This window comes from Canis aureus, chromosome X, assembly GCF_053574225.1.
Source record: "Canis aureus isolate CA01 chromosome X, VMU_Caureus_v.1.0, whole genome shotgun sequence".
Lineage (NCBI taxonomy): Eukaryota > Metazoa > Chordata > Mammalia > Carnivora > Canidae > Canis > Canis aureus.
This window is the reverse complement of record NC_135649.1, coordinates 64,403,584-64,420,750: the sequence shown is the minus strand read 5'-3', so window position 1 is coordinate 64,420,750 and position 17,167 is coordinate 64,403,584. Positions and strand designations below refer to the sequence as shown.

The following is a 17,167-nucleotide window of genomic DNA, read 5'->3' as shown; positions in this document are numbered from 1 at the left end:
ATTTCACAAAGATGTCATCACCTGCCAACTAATGGCAAGTTACATCCAGAATAAATGGTTCATTACCTACCCCCATTGCAGGTAGGCCCATGGGAGAATAATGGCTGAGACAAAGGAGACTTGAGACTTGACTCTGCAGGAAGCCAACCACACAGGTAAGATGGGGGCTTGTTCCAGCTAAAGAGACTTCATTTCCTCTTTGGGCCCTAGAGTTGGAATGGGGAAATTGGAATGTCATCTGACTTTTTGTAGACTTCTCACACTCAACCATAAACCACCGGGGGAGAAAAAACTGACTGCTCTTTTACCCTGGACTTTCTTTGTCCAGAAGAAGATGGGGTAACATCATAACACTGTCTCTTGAAAAAGGTTCCGACACTTTTCAGAGTAGTGTAGTGACCAATGGCATGGACTCTGAAGCCACTCTCCAGGGTCTTAATTTCAGCCCCAGCACCTATAATCTGCATCACCTGGAGCAAGTTACTTAATCTTTCCAGCCCTTGGTTTTGCCATCTGTTGAAAATCAGAATAATAATAGCACCTACCTGGTGGTGGTATGATGTGATTGAAATGTAAGGCACTTAGATAATGCCAGGCACTTTGAATGCTCAGTATATGGAATTTACAGAAGAGTCATTTCCTGTTTTTCTCAGACTGCCACTTTCCCATTACTTGCCTACCCACAGAGAGGTGACAGTTTGGTCACCTCATTTCTGAGACAGGCCTCTAAAGCCCAGAGAGAACAAGACTGACCCAATATCACAGAGAAGGAATAATAGAATTGGAACTGATTGCTTTGGGGTGACTCGGCCAGTGTTCTCATCTCTGCCTTAGGAAAAAATGAGCATGGTTTAAGGAAAGCTGGGGAGGAAATATGACTGGGGCCAGGAAGGATGTAAATAATACTAAGAACAATGACCACTTAATATGTGCCAGGCACAGTTTTAAGTACATTCTGTGTATTATTTCATTTAAAACCTCACAGCAGGGATCCCTGGGTGGCGCAGCTGTTTAGCGCCTGCCTTTGGCCCAGGGCGCGATCCTGGAGACCCGGGATCGAATCCCACATCGGGCTCCCGGTGCATGGAGCCTGCTTCTCCCTCTGCCTGTGTCTCTGCCTCTCTCGCTCTCTCTGTGTGACTATCATAAATAAATAAAAATTTAAAAAAAAAAAAAAAAGAAGAAGTAAAACCTCACAGCAGGGCAGCCCCGGTGGCTCAGTGGTTTAGCACTGCCTTCAGTCCAGGGCATGATCCTGGAGACCCTGGATTGAGTCCCACGTCAGGCTCCCTGCATGGAGCCTGCTTCTCCCTCTGCCTGTGTCACTGCCTTGCTCTTTCTGTGTGTCTCTCATGAATAAATAAAAAAAATATTTTTAAAAATAAATAAAACCTCACAGCAACCCTAGGCAGTCATGATTATTATCATCATCTTCTTCTTCATCACCATTATCCAGCAAGGCTGAGGCTTCAACACCTAGAATGGCTTTAGGTTGGGATTTGAACCTAGGCAGTCTGACAGCAAAGATGAAATGTGCAACTGCTATACTATATACTACCATCCACAAAGAAAGCAGAAGGAAAGGAAAAGCAGGAACAAAGGACAAAGGAGCAATATAAGTTCTTTTTGAAGTAAATAGATTGAGGCAGTGTAATGTCAGGGTTAGGTCCTAAATTAAAATCAACAGTTTAAGTCTAGCCTCTGCTACTAATTATTGAATATCTTTGGGCCTCAAGCATCCTCAGCTGTAAAATGGGAATAAAACTGTTTCTTGGAATTGTGATAAGGCTTAGGAAGATAATGCATGTAAAGCACCTAAGGCAATGCTTAACCCAAAGTGAGTGCTTAGTAAATAGAAGCAATTGGTGTTATCAGCTATGCTCCCTGCAGGATTTGCCTAGCAATATAGCTCCCCATGCCCCCTCTCCGGGAAAGTAAGTTAAAAAGGAAAAAACATTCATATGCTGTAGGGAAAATTAAGAACTAGGCTAAGCAACAAATTCAGACAACCTTTCCCACCTCCTGAGGAGGGTAGTGTGGGGGGGTGAGAGTGAGTAGGAGCATTATTAACTTCATTATATCCTTCTCAAGGAACAGATCTCAGCAGGCTGCCCTCAGTTTCTGGTCACTTATAGCCTGAGTCAGAACTCTCTTTTTTCTTTTTTTCTTTTGAAACTTTAATTGCAGTTATGGTTTGCACTTTTCTTTACATTTTTTAATTGAAATTCAATTTGTCAACATATAGTATAACACCCAGTGCTCATCCTATTAAGTGCCCTCCTCAGTGCCCATCACCCAGTTACTCTTTTTTCTTAAGGTGTTTTTTTCTATGTCCTTTTCACATAGGTTGCTTTATTTTTCATGTCAACCTTACAAGATATCGGGGAAGGAGGATGGGATCTCAGATGTGTTGAGTGTCTTCTCTATACCAGACAGAATGCTGGACACTTACCATCAGTGATTTCATTTCATCCTCACAATACCACTGTGACGTTATTCTCACTTCAAAAGTGTTGTCCTGAACCCAATGTGGGGTTGCTTCTTTTTTTATGTACATTTTCCTCTCATCCCATATATTCAACCCTGGCCAGAGGTTATGTCCTGCTGAGGGTTTTCTAGAAACCAAAATACCAAAATATTCTGAAATCTCACTGTCCTCAACACATTGATCTTTGTATAATCCCAAGGCCCATAAATTGAGAGTAATTTGCCCCCAGTGGATCTGAGATGAAATTATGACTCTGCTTATTAGCTATACAACTCTGTGCTAGTCACCTAACCTCACCTCTAAAATAGGGATGTGGCACTTGCTACCCACAATGTTGTGAAAATTAAATAACTTTCATAAAAGTGCTCTCAATTGGGCCACTTCATGGAAACATTGTTTAAAATAGAATCATCAGGGGGTACCTGGGTGGCTCAGTCGGTTAAGCATCCACTCTCAGTCTGGGCACAGGTCATGATCTCTGGTTTGTGAGATCCAGCCCGCATCAGCTCTCCATTCAGCGCGGAGTCTGCTTGGGATTCTCTCTCCCTCTTCCTCTGCCCCTCCTCCACTTGCTCTCTTTCACAAATAAATAAATTAATTAAATCTTTAAAATAGAATCATTGGCCAGCTTAATCTCAGAAAAGCCCCAGAAGGCAGATAGAAAGCTTATATCTCTGACCTTAGATCAGCAAGGACACCAGATCTGCAACTGTGGTTGGTGACTTTGGGAATGTTGGGTGACAAAGAGTACAGAAATTCCCTGAAGTAATTGTTGAGGAAATGACCTTTCACCATTATCAGTGTGTTATTTATATCATCACAGAAACATCTAAATCCTTTACAATCACATACTTCTCAAAGCAGTTTCATCCACATCATTTCATGTGACATTCACTGAAACTCCCAAGAATTAGTCTTTATCGTTTAAATTGTCCCATTTGCTTTGTTACTCTTTTCCCCTTCCTGGAAGTGGCCCACTGGAATTTGCAAAATCCTTCCCATTTTCCCTTGGCGGTCCATCCAAACCAAAGGCCACACTTTGGCCCAGAATCCAGCCCTAAACCCCTCCAGATAGGTCTTCTTTCACTTTCTGAATTCACACAGCACTCTGTACCTTATACTACCTGGTATTCTAGTCGCTTAAAGATTTTACTTATTTGAGAGAGAGAGACAGAGAGAGCCTGAGGTGGGGGAGGGGAAATGGACTAGCCGATTCCCAGGTAAGTGGGGGGTGCTACCCTCGAGATAATGACCTGCGCTGAAGGCAGACGTTTAACACTGAGCCACCCAGGCCCTCTAGTCTTTTATATATTTATCTTAACCTCCGCCCCTCAGCCCTACCTTCTCACTAGATCTGTGAACTCTTCAAAAGGAAGAAGGAAGAAGGAAGGAAGGATTTCCTCATTTTATGTCAGTCCTGCTTTTGAAAGCTTTTTATTAGGAAAGATTTCACATGTGTATGTTTTTATATAAAGCAGAAGGAATTTATAATGAACATCCAGGGATCCATCAGCCAGCTTCAACAATTAGTAACATATGAATAGTATTATTGCATCTATACCTCCACTCCTTCTGTCTTCTCACTCTGGATTAAAGTAAATCCCAGATAGCCTGTCATTTCATCCATCAATACTCCAATAGGGACGCCATCTTTTGCATTTCTGTGTCCCCTACAATGGGAAGAGCATTTTCATCTGTGTTCCCTACTACTGGGAGCATACAGAAGATGATTTCTGAGCCCCTACTATGTGCTGGATATTGTGCTTGGCTCAGGCGGTTCTGTCTGAGCTAAGGAGACACACCAGAACCAAGCCACGATGTTCCAAACCAAGAACTGCTGCAGGCAGTTCCAGAAAGTGAGCTTGCAGTGTACGTGGGTGCCCAGGAGCGGGAATCAGATTGCACTAATTGAATTGAGTTAAATTGGTTTTCTTTCCTGGAGACCCGGAGTTCGAACTGGCCATGAGACATGGGTTCTCCAGCAGGAGGCGCTGCAAAGACAGGAGTGTGGTGGAGGTGGAGGTGCTGGCTGTGATCAGCTTCTGCCGGAGACTGTAAGACAGCCAGAGCCCGCTGCGGGTGCAAACTGCAGGCAACAACGCAGTTTAATAGGCGAGCAGGACGCTGAGCACCAGGGCCTGAGAGGAGCCCCAGGGTTCAGGTGGGGGCAGAGGTGTGGGGGAGCTGGGCAGTCTGGGTACCTGCTCCCCAAATCTTCATGACGTTACGGGTTGCCCTTGAAAGCCGCCAGATCTTGCTCCAACTGCGGCTCTTCATAATAGAATATCTCGGAGCAGGGCACAGGACACAGCAAGGAAACACCTGTTTCCAACAAGAAAAGAAGTGGGTGGAAGCCCCCACTAGGCTTCCAATGGCCTCTCACCGAGTTTGCTCTCGAGAGCCTTGTAAAGGCGCGCCCAGAAAGCCGGTGGAGATCATTTTACAAAAAGATCACTTTCTATTTCTTACTCCCCCATACTTTTCCTAAACTGTAAACGTCCCTTAAAAAAAAAAAAAAGTCTTTCCTCCGTGGGGTTTCCTGCTCCTCCCAGACCCCTTAAAGTCCCCGCCTCGGTGCCGGCAGGGACCGCTACCACCCCCATTCCCAAATTTTGCAACTTTATTCGCTTCCGGATTTTTCACTTCCTCAGCCTCCACCCACCTACAGGTGGGGAGTGGGACGGGATGGGCAACAGAACAAAGAAACCAGGGAGCTCCTGTCCCAGGCCAAGCGCCCTTTCTGCGGTTTTCGAGCAGCCTGGGAACAAGAAGGGCTCAAGAACGCGTGAACTCCCAGCAGCCCTGGTCTCAAGCCACTTTCCAAACGCGAGAAGCCCGAAGACGCGCGGGAGGTGGGAACTGCCCCCGCGCAGCCAACAGACCTCCACTCAACAAGCCTGAGTGGCCGTGGGCGCCAACAGTCTCCACGCACTGGGCTCCGTTATTTCATCAGCAGTTTCAGAAAAACCTGCCAAAAGCAGTTATGCCTCACTGCAATGTGTAGCTTTTTCCTGCCATTTTTTTCATAATAAAAGAGGGAGTGAAGCTCGCTCGCTCTCTCCTCCCTCACCCCCTCCCTTCCAAAAAGAGCCAAATGGATACAAAGGGGGGGGGGGAACCACACTCCAATCTCCGAGGGGATGCCAGTGAGGTGTGGCTTGTATTTAAATATCCAATATGTCAATGTAAGGGGAGTGCGTATGTATATAAAGTGCCATTTGCATCTGATAGCTCGAGGAAGCCAGCTATGAGAGGCCTAGGGAGATGGATGCGTAGGGGAAGCGCCACTTTGACTGAGAGCAAGGTCAGGAGCTCGTTGCCCCGCCGCTGAGAAGTTCCTTGGACGCGAACAGACGTCAACTGCAGCTAGGCAGAACGCGGAGCGAGAGAGGGAGAGAACAAGCGCCGCTAAGTCGCCTGCACTCGCCGAGCGGAGAGGTAGTTCGCGCCCCGCGGCCCCCACTCGGCCCCGCGCACCCCGCCATGGCGGAGGTGGGGGGGGTCTTCGCCTCCTTGGACTGGGATCTGCACGGCTTCTCCTCGTCTGTGGGGAACGTGCCCATAGCTGACTCCTCGGGTTTCCTGAACGAGCGCCTGGGCCAGATTGAGGGGAAGCTGCAGCGCGGCTCGCCCACAGACTTCGCCCACCTGAAGGGGATCCTGCGGCGCCGCCAGCTCTACTGCCGCACCGGCTTCCACCTGGAGATCTTCCCCAACGGCACAGTGCATGGCACCCGCCACGACCACAGTCGTTTCGGTGAGGACGCGGCAGGGAGGGACGGGAAGCCAGCAGACGGCTCTCTGGGGAGCCAACGGCTCGGGGCTTGGGCTTGGGGGCCGTGGGCTGCCCCCAGCTCGGTGCCGTCCGGGCGCGTCTAGGCGGGAGACCGCTAGGGACGTGGGGCAGGCGGGATCGGATGGTGCAAACCTGAGTAGCGCGGAGTCAGGGCGCCTGGCACCCTCAGACGCTCTCGGGAAGAGGCGGGGGCACCTTGAGGTGCAGCCTCTCTTTTCCCCACTCCACCCTTCTTCCCTCCCCCATAGCGAGGGAATCGTTCTGACACTGGACGCTGCGCTTAGGATGAAAGCAGGTGGAGTTGGAGAAGGAGCACTCGCCGAGGACGCCAGGCACCGTGGCTGCAGCGCGGGGTCTCGAGGGCAGCAGGGTTGTCATGGCCGTGGCGGATTGTCTGGAGCAGACGCCTTTGTGGGCTATGGATGTGGTGGGCAGGCGGTCCCAGCCGGAGTCGCTTTTGGCGGAGACGGGGACTGGGCAGCCGTGGCACCTGCCTGCCTCTGGCTTGCTCTGCCCGGGGTGGAGGCCAATCCAGGCAGCAAGGCGTGCTGGGTATTGGAGAAACCGGGACAGCCTCCCGCTGTCCAGTGTGTGAGGACCTCCCTAGGTCAGCTTTTGCCTGTATATACCTCTGGACCCCTTGCCTCACAGTGAGGAAGTGGTCCTGGGCCCACTCCCAAACCCAGAAACAGGTGTCTCCTGAGCTCAGGACAGGAAATGTACAACCTAACAGGATTTTCTCTGCCCAACACCCGGCAGATTGTTTAAATGGCACATCTGCCTGTCTCACAGACAAAACATAATTAGTAAAACCTTGATGTGGATTGGAGATCATTAGGTTTCTAAACAAATGTGTTCATTCCTCAGTAACTTGGCCATTTTTATTTTCAATTTCCTATCACTACTAAACCATAATTCAGGTGCTGTGACAGCTACCTTTACTGGGAGCCCCATCCCCCAGTGCCCTCTACTTCCTCCCAAGAACCCTATGGCCCAAGGACACCTTCTATCCTTAAGCCAGTAAGAGGCATTGCCACCCCTCAAGCATGACACCCATTCCCTTCTTTATTCCACCCTCCCCCGTCTCCCCCCCCCCAAACCGCCCCATCCTCCTATTCCCCTGCCTTGCTAGAGCTGCATCTGGAGTGCACAGTGAAAGGCGGGGAGGGGTGGAGGGGGCAGCTCCCAGAGGCCAGTTCCTGGGCAAGGCCAAGTCTAGCAAACAACTTAAGGTCAGGGCTGGTGTTCCTTGCTGGGAGCAAACAGGAACTCTAATGAGGTCTATGTCATCTTGGAAAAAGGCACTCACCGACCTGGCGTACAGTGGGTTGTGTGTGAGGTGGGTGGGAGTAATGGAGGGGTGCAGGTGTCTGTATAAACTTGCAGCAGGTCCTCAAAAGGGTGATAGGTGGGGTCAGGGAAGTGGGAGACGCAACTTGGCTCCTTTCCCTTCCATCACTTGTGACTTTGCAGTTCCCTTTTGTTCCTCTTCAGGAGTGGGACTCCCACCCTGGCCTCAGAACCTCCCAAAGTCTCCCAGAAATGGCCTAAAGATATTGAAGTAGCTCATTTCTGATATATAAAAAGAAAAATCATGAAATGATGGAGAAATGTAGGGTGGGGGCATCAGAGGTGGGGAAACTATGAGCTTGGCTTCCAGCAGCTAGTATTCGTCTGACTCTGCCTAAGCTGAGCTCAATAACCTACAAGGTCACCATAAATTAGTAATAGGCTCTTGGGATAAGTGGTCTTTAATTACCTCCCTAAGGACACATCTTGATTTCTTTTCATCTCTCAGGCCTGCTAAGGGTAAGTTTAAGGAGAAACCAAAAGAAATAAAACTGGCAGGAGGAAGGGATGTTTTCATTGCTGCTTAACTGACTGCTTCATTTTTGGTTTTGCCTTTTAAAATAACACTGCCTGAGACCACCTCTGCACCACCTTTTTCCCTTTCCTCCTTCCCTGGTTTCCTGGCCGTTCCATGTATTTCCTGTAAAGGAAATGATAACTAGTCAAAGCTGTCTCTTTGTAACCTCCAATGCCAACTTTCAAACACACATTTACTCTTTCTTTCTCAGTTTAGCTTTTGGCAAAGAAAGAGGTGGTGTTTGAGTTTGCTAATTCTCCTCCCTCCACATTTGAGTTAATCAGCCAGGGTATTCAATAAATCGAAACTTTTACATTCCATAAGTGCTTTAGCAGTCAACATTCCAGCAGGGTAAAGTAGGCCAGACTTAAGATATAAAATATTATAGATTTCTGCTTGGGGGGAGGAGGTAGTCTCCAAAGGCCATGTAAAGTAAATAACTATTTGTTGTAATTGGAGAGCAGGGCCCCCAAGGATTACCCTGGAATCCATGTGTTCAGAACAAGTTAAGCTAAGCCCAAGAGCAGCCACAACTCCAAATAATAACCTTCTGCCATAGCCTATGCTCCCCCCTCTCCCACTCCATTCTGCAATCAGTAGTCAGGAGGTGGCATTTCCATGAGTTTCATGGGGATCCTGGCATTCCTGAGGGGCACCTGTAGACTGGCAGAGCAGAGCTTGGGAGTCAGCCTGGAGGAGAGGCCTCCCACCAGGTGTGATGGAGCAGGCTAATGCAGCTGCTTTGGGTTTTGAGCAATATGGTTCTCATTTGTCACGATGCCAAAGCAGCACTGTCTTGGCCCAGAAGGCCTGAAAGGATGACCAAGGGCACTCAGGCAAGTTATGGAACCAGATTCAATGACACATTAGCCCACCATCTAGCTAGGTTCTGAAGCAGTGGGGCTCAGGACAGATATGTTTTGACTGAGGCCATGGGGAAAAAGATGTAAGAAGAGTTTGGAAATTGTGGAGCAAAGGCCAGAACCTGAGATGGACAGGTCAAGATGAGGCAGAATAGAAGGGAGGTTGTGGACCTGGAAGGGGGTGAGAGAACTGGAGACAAACATTGTCTACTTAATATTTTACCTCCACACTTTGCTGTTAATACCCCCCTCCAACTGTAACTGGGAAAATGTGAAAATGGCTTGTTTTCTCTCTCCCTTCATGCTGGCTGGGATTCAGGAGGTTTAGGTATATCTGTTCCATCATCATGTGCCACTGGGTTCCCACAGTTTGAATCCAGCTAATAGGAAAGTTGGCAAAGGAAAATGATGCCCAAAGACAGCTGGACAGGGATGATTCCAGCTGTTGGAGACCCCGGTTACTGGACACAACCCAAGTGACTTCCTGTATGATCTGTCCTTTGGCATCAGGGTTAACAGAGAGTTGGAGAAAAACTGTAGTGACTCAAATGGCCACACCTTTTGTGTTTCATGATTTGTTCTCACACCAGGTCTTGGATGGTGAGATCACAAGCTGCCCTCTGCTACTTAATGAGCTCAGGGCTATCAGAGCCATGAGATACTTAGAGAATGAGGGAACTAAGACTTGAAGCTCAGAAGCAATTTGTCTAAGCAAAGGAAAAAACTGAAGGTTCCAGCAGGTTGGTATCCCTCAAAGTTTAGCACGCAGAACTGAACCATAACCTGGTTTCTTGCTTCCTCGCCATATTAGCCACTCTCCTTTGAACATACTCCTGTTTTTCCATAGACCACTTTAAACACAGAAGAACTAAAAACAGCACTCTCAGTGTGGTCTACGGCAGAACAGAGTGGGGAAGTCTCTTCCCTTTTTTAAAAATTTTATTTATTTATACATGAGAGACAGAGAGGCAGAGACACAGGCAGAGGGAGAAGCAGGCTCCATGCAAGGAGCCCGATGCGGTACTCAATCCCAGGACTCTAGGATCATGCCCTGAGCCAAAGGCAGATGCTCAACCGCTGAGCCACCCAGGTATCCCCAGTCTCCTCCCTTATGCCAGTTACTAGACCTCTGTCAGTGCAGCCTTAGATCACATCAGCTTTTTTTGTTTCACATTAGTTTTGTGAGAAATTTTCATTTTTACATGACTAGTTGTACATGAACTTTTTAATATCATGAATCACCCATCCTAAGCTTACCCTGTCCAGTTAAATCTCTTAGTCATCATTGTGTATGTTCTGCTAAGCCACATCTCCTCATTCCAAAGGTGGGCTGACTTGTATTTAATGAAAATGCATGGAAACACATAGGAATATTACATGTTTTCAAGAAAGTATACATGGTTGCTTGAAGTGGGGAAGAGGATAGGAGCAGAGTATGGAAATAGAAAGAAATAGATAAATAAAAAGCCCTTGTACAGACCAATTATGAAAATAGGCCATAAAACAAGGAGTATGATTAACTCAACTATCCGTGCTTGAGGCTCACCATCCTCCAACAAAACACAAATACAAAACCTCTTGAGTAATCAGTTTGGGGACCAAAGTTTGGGACTTTACATTTACTCTAATTAAAGCTTATTTGGTTGGAGTCAGCTCATTTTCCCACCCTCTTGCAATTGCTTTGGATTTTGATTGTGTCACCTTCTCAGCTGTACATCTTCTAGAACTGAGGTAGGCAGTTCCCCTATGTCCTCTTACAAGTCATTTATTAAAATGTTAAACAAAGCAGAGCCAAAATCAGACACTTATGTTTTGCAGCTAAAGGTTCTGATCCTTTAAATCACTTCCTCCTAAACCCCTACTTGACACTAGCTATTTGCCCTTCTCTTCCTATCATCTTTCGTCAATCTCCTTTCCCAAAACTCCTTTCTTGTAGTATAAGAGTTAAGAACAACCTGAAAATAAAACTTAAAGGATTTCAGCATTAGAGGCAATACAATGGCAGAACTTTGCGTTCTTCCAAGAGCTCCAACTGGGCCATGGAAACATGTACCCTAAAGCTGCCATATCTGCATACCCATATACCAGCACAAATCACTGGGGCTTTTAAGGAGAGTTCCCACTGGAGTTTTGAATCTGATTTCAAAATTAACCACTTAATTTGTTAAGTAATCTTTAAGGAATCAATTACACTCCCTATGTAGAGTACATAGAATATTATTACCCTGAAGAATTGCATTTTGGGGTAAGAAAAGCAGCCAGATCTGAGCTCATTTCATACCTTTGGTTGCCTCTGTGAGTCAACCATATCAAGTTTGGTCTGTATGTTGAAAAACATGGTTAGACACAGGAATATCAAAGAGGAATCTACTTGACCATTATGTTTATATCCATAGAATAACAGATATACCATCTTAAGACAAAATAGTAGTCTTCAGCATCATTGGGATTTAAGTTCTGGGTCCTTTTTCCCTCTTAGAAAGAAGTTGATATCTTTTTTTCCTCCTAGAGCTGCTGGGTAAATTAAAACATTTTCAATTCCTCATCTCTAACTTTGTCAGGTAGAGGGATGTTTCTGAATGTCTTCCAAACTTTCCCCTTAAAGTTGTATCAGTATCAAGTCAGGATCAAATCCAGTACTACCTGCAAACTCTTTGCCATGGATAAACTTAAAATTCTAAAGAGACAGGGGGAAAATGACAGCCTTGTCAGCCTGGGACTGCACTGGCTAAAAGCATACTTTAGGAGAAAGCTCTCACCAGGCCATGTTTTGCCTTGTGCCATAGGCAGGAGACACAGATTTAGTGAGTGGACTGTGTGGCCTTTGTTAGAGTCAGCTACAAGCAGTTGACAGCCTCATGTGGCTTTAAGGACATGGGAGCTAAGAAGGTGCAAAAGAAATTCAGCCTAGAGAACAACAAGGTAATGCTGTGTGAGCTAGGGAGGAGGGAAGTGACTTTGGGGAGATACAGAAATCTAGCCACATTCTTCCATGTAGAAAGCTACCCTCCCATTTCTTGAAATGGCAGTATTTAACATCAATAGTACCTTGTAATTATGGAGCTTTCATAGCCAAAGCCTTCTCATGGTCTCTTCCTCATTTGTCTAAGAGTGTTAAGAAATTGTTTCACCCATCTTATATATGGAAAAACGAAAGCCCAGAGAGAGACTCAGCAACTTTTCTGAGGTTTCATTCTTGCTGCAAAAGATAATTTCATAAGGTAACTCACCAAAGGCATACAGGGCTGGCTTCCAGTTGGGGATAAATGACCCATGCTCATGTCACCTGAACAGCTTCCTCTTAGCTTGACATCAATAATAGAAATGGCATTCATTCTTTTGCTCTAGGAATCCTGGAGTTTATTAGTCTGGCTGTGGGGTTGATCAGCATCCGGGGAGTGGACTCTGGCCTGTACTTAGGAATGAATGAGCGAGGAGAACTGTATGGGTCGGTAAGTTGAAGGTTTTCTTTTCATCAGAGGCTATTACCACCAGTGTTTGGACTATGTAAGGAAAAAGTATAAAAACATTTATCTAGCACTTGAAATACTTCTATCTACTGCAAAGGATTAGTGTCATCTAGTTGCTTCTTGGCTGCCTAAGAGCTTGCTATATAACACTTTCACTCGTTCAGTTCCCATCAAAGCATAAGCTTTTCTGTGCTACATTTGCTTTCACCTTTTCCATTAGTGGGCCAGCTAGTCTCATGATAATAGTAAGCTGTGCTGGTTTGTCAACAGTTTGTAACGGTTTGGGGGCATTTATACTCCTGAGGAGCACCTCCGAATTTTAATGGTACCTAGAGGAGCAGCAGATAGCTGGCACAAAAAATAGGCAGTGGAAGAGCTGGCCTTCAGATTGAGATTCTGAGATTAAAAACACAGTCCCTGGTTTCCAGGCTGCTTCAGCTGAATCCCAGAGGCCAAATGAAACAAACAAATGAAGAGTGAGGGTTCCAGGGTCTGGTGACAGCCCTAAGTCCCCAGCTAGGATTGGGTTGGCTGCAGTACATGTTCTCTATTCTGGAAGCTAGCCCAGAGCTGGGGAATGGTGAGTGACTTTGCTGACCTTAACCCTTTCAGGGGATCCCAACTCCTGGGCTTGCCTTTTGAGTCCTATAGCATGCTTTCTGGCTGCCTGCACCCCATGAAATCAGAGCAAATTTTTCCCTGACACCTAAGAGATAGGCCTGTCCCCAGCACTCAGTTTTGGCAACCCCAGCAAGTAGTATGCCAGCTGAATCAAGTGTGAAAAGGGACAGAGGCAAGAGACCTGCCTCAGGAACTGCTAGCTTGAAGTAGCCGGATTGGAGGAACTTTTCAAGGAGATCTTTTCTGAACTTTCCAACTGACAAGCCTGAGACCCTTCATTAGGAGAGATCACAACTCACCTCCCATGGAGCTTTATATAGACCCAAGGCCTTTGCCTGTTAGTTGACATGGTTGACTGTAATCTCAATGGATTTGACATTATTTGCCCTAAGTAGGGAGAAAACTTGGATGCCAGAGGAGCACTGGGAGGCCATAGCAGAAATTCTCAGGTTCAAAGAACCAGGTGAGACCATGTCCTTCAGTCTCCTGCCTTCAGGAAAGATGTCACCTAAAATATTTCTGTGTGGTTCATGAAAGAGGATGAAGGCAATACAGACAGGACTGTTTTGTGCTATTTTGAAAGAAGATGCTCAGGAATACTGGGAGATAGGACTGACTTTTTCTTATAACAATGTGCTATTGCTATTTCAGCAAGTTGGGATGGGAGAAATAGTCATTTAATAGGCTCTGCTTTATTTTCTCACCCTCACAGAAGAAACTCACACGTGAATGTGTTTTCCGGGAACAATTTGAAGAAAACTGGTACAACACCTATGCTTCCACCTTGTACAAACACTTGGACTCGGAGAGACAGTATTATGTGGCCTTGAATAAAGACGGCTCACCCCGGGAGGGATACAGGACTAAACGACACCAGAAATTCACTCACTTTTTGCCCAGGCCAGTAGATCCTTCTAAGTTGCCCTCCATGTCCAGAGACCTCTTCCGCTATAGATAATGGACCCCTAGTATGACCTCTGTGACCCCCATACTCTAGGTCCACAGTTGTCTCTGCAAGCACTATACTCATAGCTTTTCAACCCTCTTACCTATCAATTTAGATAACAGAGAAGCACTTCCTGTTCAACTCAACCCAGCTATTCCCTTGTTCAAAGTGTATATCAAAGTTGGGTTATTTGAGGGAGGGATACGGGTGGAAGGGGTGGGCTGGAGGGAATCTTGTATATACATTTTTTCTTTACTCATGTTCTTTCCCCTGAGGTGGCACAAGAAAGAATGGGGGCCCCTCCCAAGGGCCAGGGATATCATGCCCCACAATCTACCCAAATACTTTGACAATGGGTAAATGAAAGACCAAGGAATCTGCCATAGATGCTACATACAGAGCTTTAGAAAAGTCTCATTAAAATCCTTGGGGCTATGACCCTGGTGCAGGCCATCCCTGCATTGGCTTTGGAGATTTCTTATCTGTCCTGACATGCAGTTTTCCTGCCATTGGAAGTGGGAGATGGGGTAGGTTGTGAGAAAATGATATTAAAATGTAAGCATGGATACTGTGCATAAGGACAAACTATTTATGAAATGAATATGCTATTTATTTTATATATTTATTTATTTCAAAATAATTTTATTTTTAATGAGAGATGCTATGACTGGATTTTCATCAGAAAGAATAAGGTCCTACTGAAACAGGATAAATGAGTTATTAAAGGCTTTTATTGGCAATAAAATTTTATATTGTAACCATTGTCTAATTCTATTGAGTTGTATATTTAGTAGGATTAGAAGGCTGGTTGGCTTCTTTTTCTCCAACTTATTAGAATCTCCTGATGTCAGCATCAAACTACCTAGCCTAGATGACCTATTACCAACAACATTAGCATTATTTAGGGGACTTATCTGAAGTCCTTTCTGGTCCTATGACTTTAAACTTAGTGATGAATCAAAGCTTCAGGAAAGCCTGGACCAATAGCTCTTACAGAAGCCCCTATTTATGCTTAGGACAAGACTTGGACCCTCTTTTGGGATTTGGTTAGGGACCAAAGCCTGAAGGCCTTACTTTAGATATGAAGATAAAGGGACTCAAAATAAAGAACAATCAGTAGGGACAACTATTTTTTTGAACCAATTTCCCTTCTTGGAAGCATCCTCTCACTCCCTCTCCAGCCCCAACACCCATCCCCTGCCAGTGCTTCTCCTAGAGTTTTGGGAAGCTGATAACATATTTCCCTAAAGAGGTAGTTCTCAGAGTGTATAGTCTCTTGACCAGAAGCAGTAGCTGAGAGCTGGTTAGAAATGTAATTTGTCACACCCTACCCTAGACCTGCCAAATCAGAAACTCTGTGGGGTGGGGCCTAGCAATCTACATCTTAATAAGCCTTCCAGAGGATTCCTGTGCAGGATACATGTTGAAATCTAGTGCCCAAAAGAAATGGTTTTCAAAAAGAATTATTTTTGCAGCTGAATAGCTTATAAATAAAGTTTTAGGATAACTTTAGTCCATAAAACAAAAATAGAGTTGCTCTAGTTCAAGTGGAGATGGCATTCCTGGAACTCCTTCTTCTCCAGAGGAGCCCCTGAGATATCTTGGTTTAAAATTCCTAGCCTCTTTACTGATATTAACTCAGGAGCATAGGGTTATTGAATTTTCAAAGCATATGCTGTCAGGGAAAAAACAACCAAGGGAATAAAAGTCTCATTGAGTACCCACACACCATGAAGGACAGGTGGGAAAATTTTTAGGTTTAGGCTAGTTCCTGCTGATGCTCCTCAGTCACATCTTGTAGGCATCCACTGTTTTTCCAACTGATTGTAGAGATGAAACAACTAGCTTAGGTAGCAGCTTACTTAAAAATCAAAATCCAAAAGTCTAAAAGCTCATCCAAATCTAAGTACTCAATAGAGAAACCACACATAAAAGAATGTATACATGAGATAGCAAATAAGATTATATGATAAAAGTGCTAAGTTGCATGATTATGATCATAGATTAGAATGCTCACCAATGGATCCACCAAGATGAAGATCTCACAAGGCAAGGGTGAGTAGGAAAAGTTTCCTGAAAAGGGTAATGCCAATTGTAAAGAACCAACAGAATTTGGAGAGGCAGAGAGGCTGATGACAATATCTGTGTTAAGCTACAGGGATGAGACGTGTCCTCTAGAGGTCTCTAGGATAAGAGTAAACATCAGCTGTGTGCCATTTTTTAGCACATTTTTAATGAACATCATACTTTTATCTTAAACCAAAATTTTACCTGTATTATCTATGGTCAGCTACCTATAACTTTTGATTCACAGCACTTCTGAAGACTGAAATCAAGTCTGTTTTAACCAATAGGAAGTGGCACTTACCTGTGAGTAAGGCCAGTGTTACTCTAGTAAGTCACTTGATATGAGCCTGGCAAGGCCACAGCATGATATTACAGGGCAGGATTTACAAGGAAAATGCCACTGTAATGAAAAAGGGAAAGGCCCCAAATCTTAGAGTTAGGCCTTACCTTTCTCCTCTGAGTGAAATTACAGGGCAAAAGAATAGAATGGTGTAGGGTCCCAGGGTCCAGGAGTTCATAGGGGAGGCACTCTTGGTATTGAACCTTGGGAATAACAATGAATGAGGCACATGGACAGAAAATGTCAATGGGCAGCTGTTCCCATTTTCAAAAAGATGAAAAAGGTAAATTCTGGAAATGGAAATGTAAGATGGATGACCTAGTACCACTAGATCAGTTGACAGCTGATTGACACCATATCCCTAAAGGACAAAAGTAATTTGTGCTAACCTGGAAGGAATTTTAGAATAGTAAACTCTGGAACTTTGGTTTTAGATGAAAATATGCTCAGAGACCATTTCTATTTCATCTTTGCATCCCCTCCCAGTGTTTAGGGTATTCCCAGAACAAAACAAACACTTAGGAAATGTTGGTTTAAATAGACACATGATTGGTTGAAAGAATGAATGAGCAAATGAATGAATGAAAGGACAGACATAGACACCTTTTGTAAATATGTGTATGATACAAATGCCGGGCTAGAGAGAGCAAATACATTATATAAAAGAATCATCTAAACTAATGTTAATTTCCAAGTATACTTTATTAAG

General features: G+C 45.1%; 1 protein-coding gene across 1 annotated transcript; it reads left to right on the top strand.

The window, feature by feature from the left end:
* Nucleotides 1-5,503: 5,503 nt before the first annotated feature.
* Nucleotides 5,504-14,771, top strand: FGF16 (fibroblast growth factor 16). The gene is made up of 3 exons (XM_077887440.1): nt 5,504-6,245; nt 12,363-12,466; nt 13,818-14,771. Exons 1-3 carry the CDS (start codon nt 5,972-5,974, stop codon nt 14,061-14,063), a joined length of 624 nt encoding a protein of 207 aa, XP_077743566.1. The 5' UTR covers nt 5,504-5,971; the 3' UTR covers nt 14,064-14,771.
* The last annotated feature ends 2,396 nt before the right edge of the window (nt 14,772-17,167 follow it).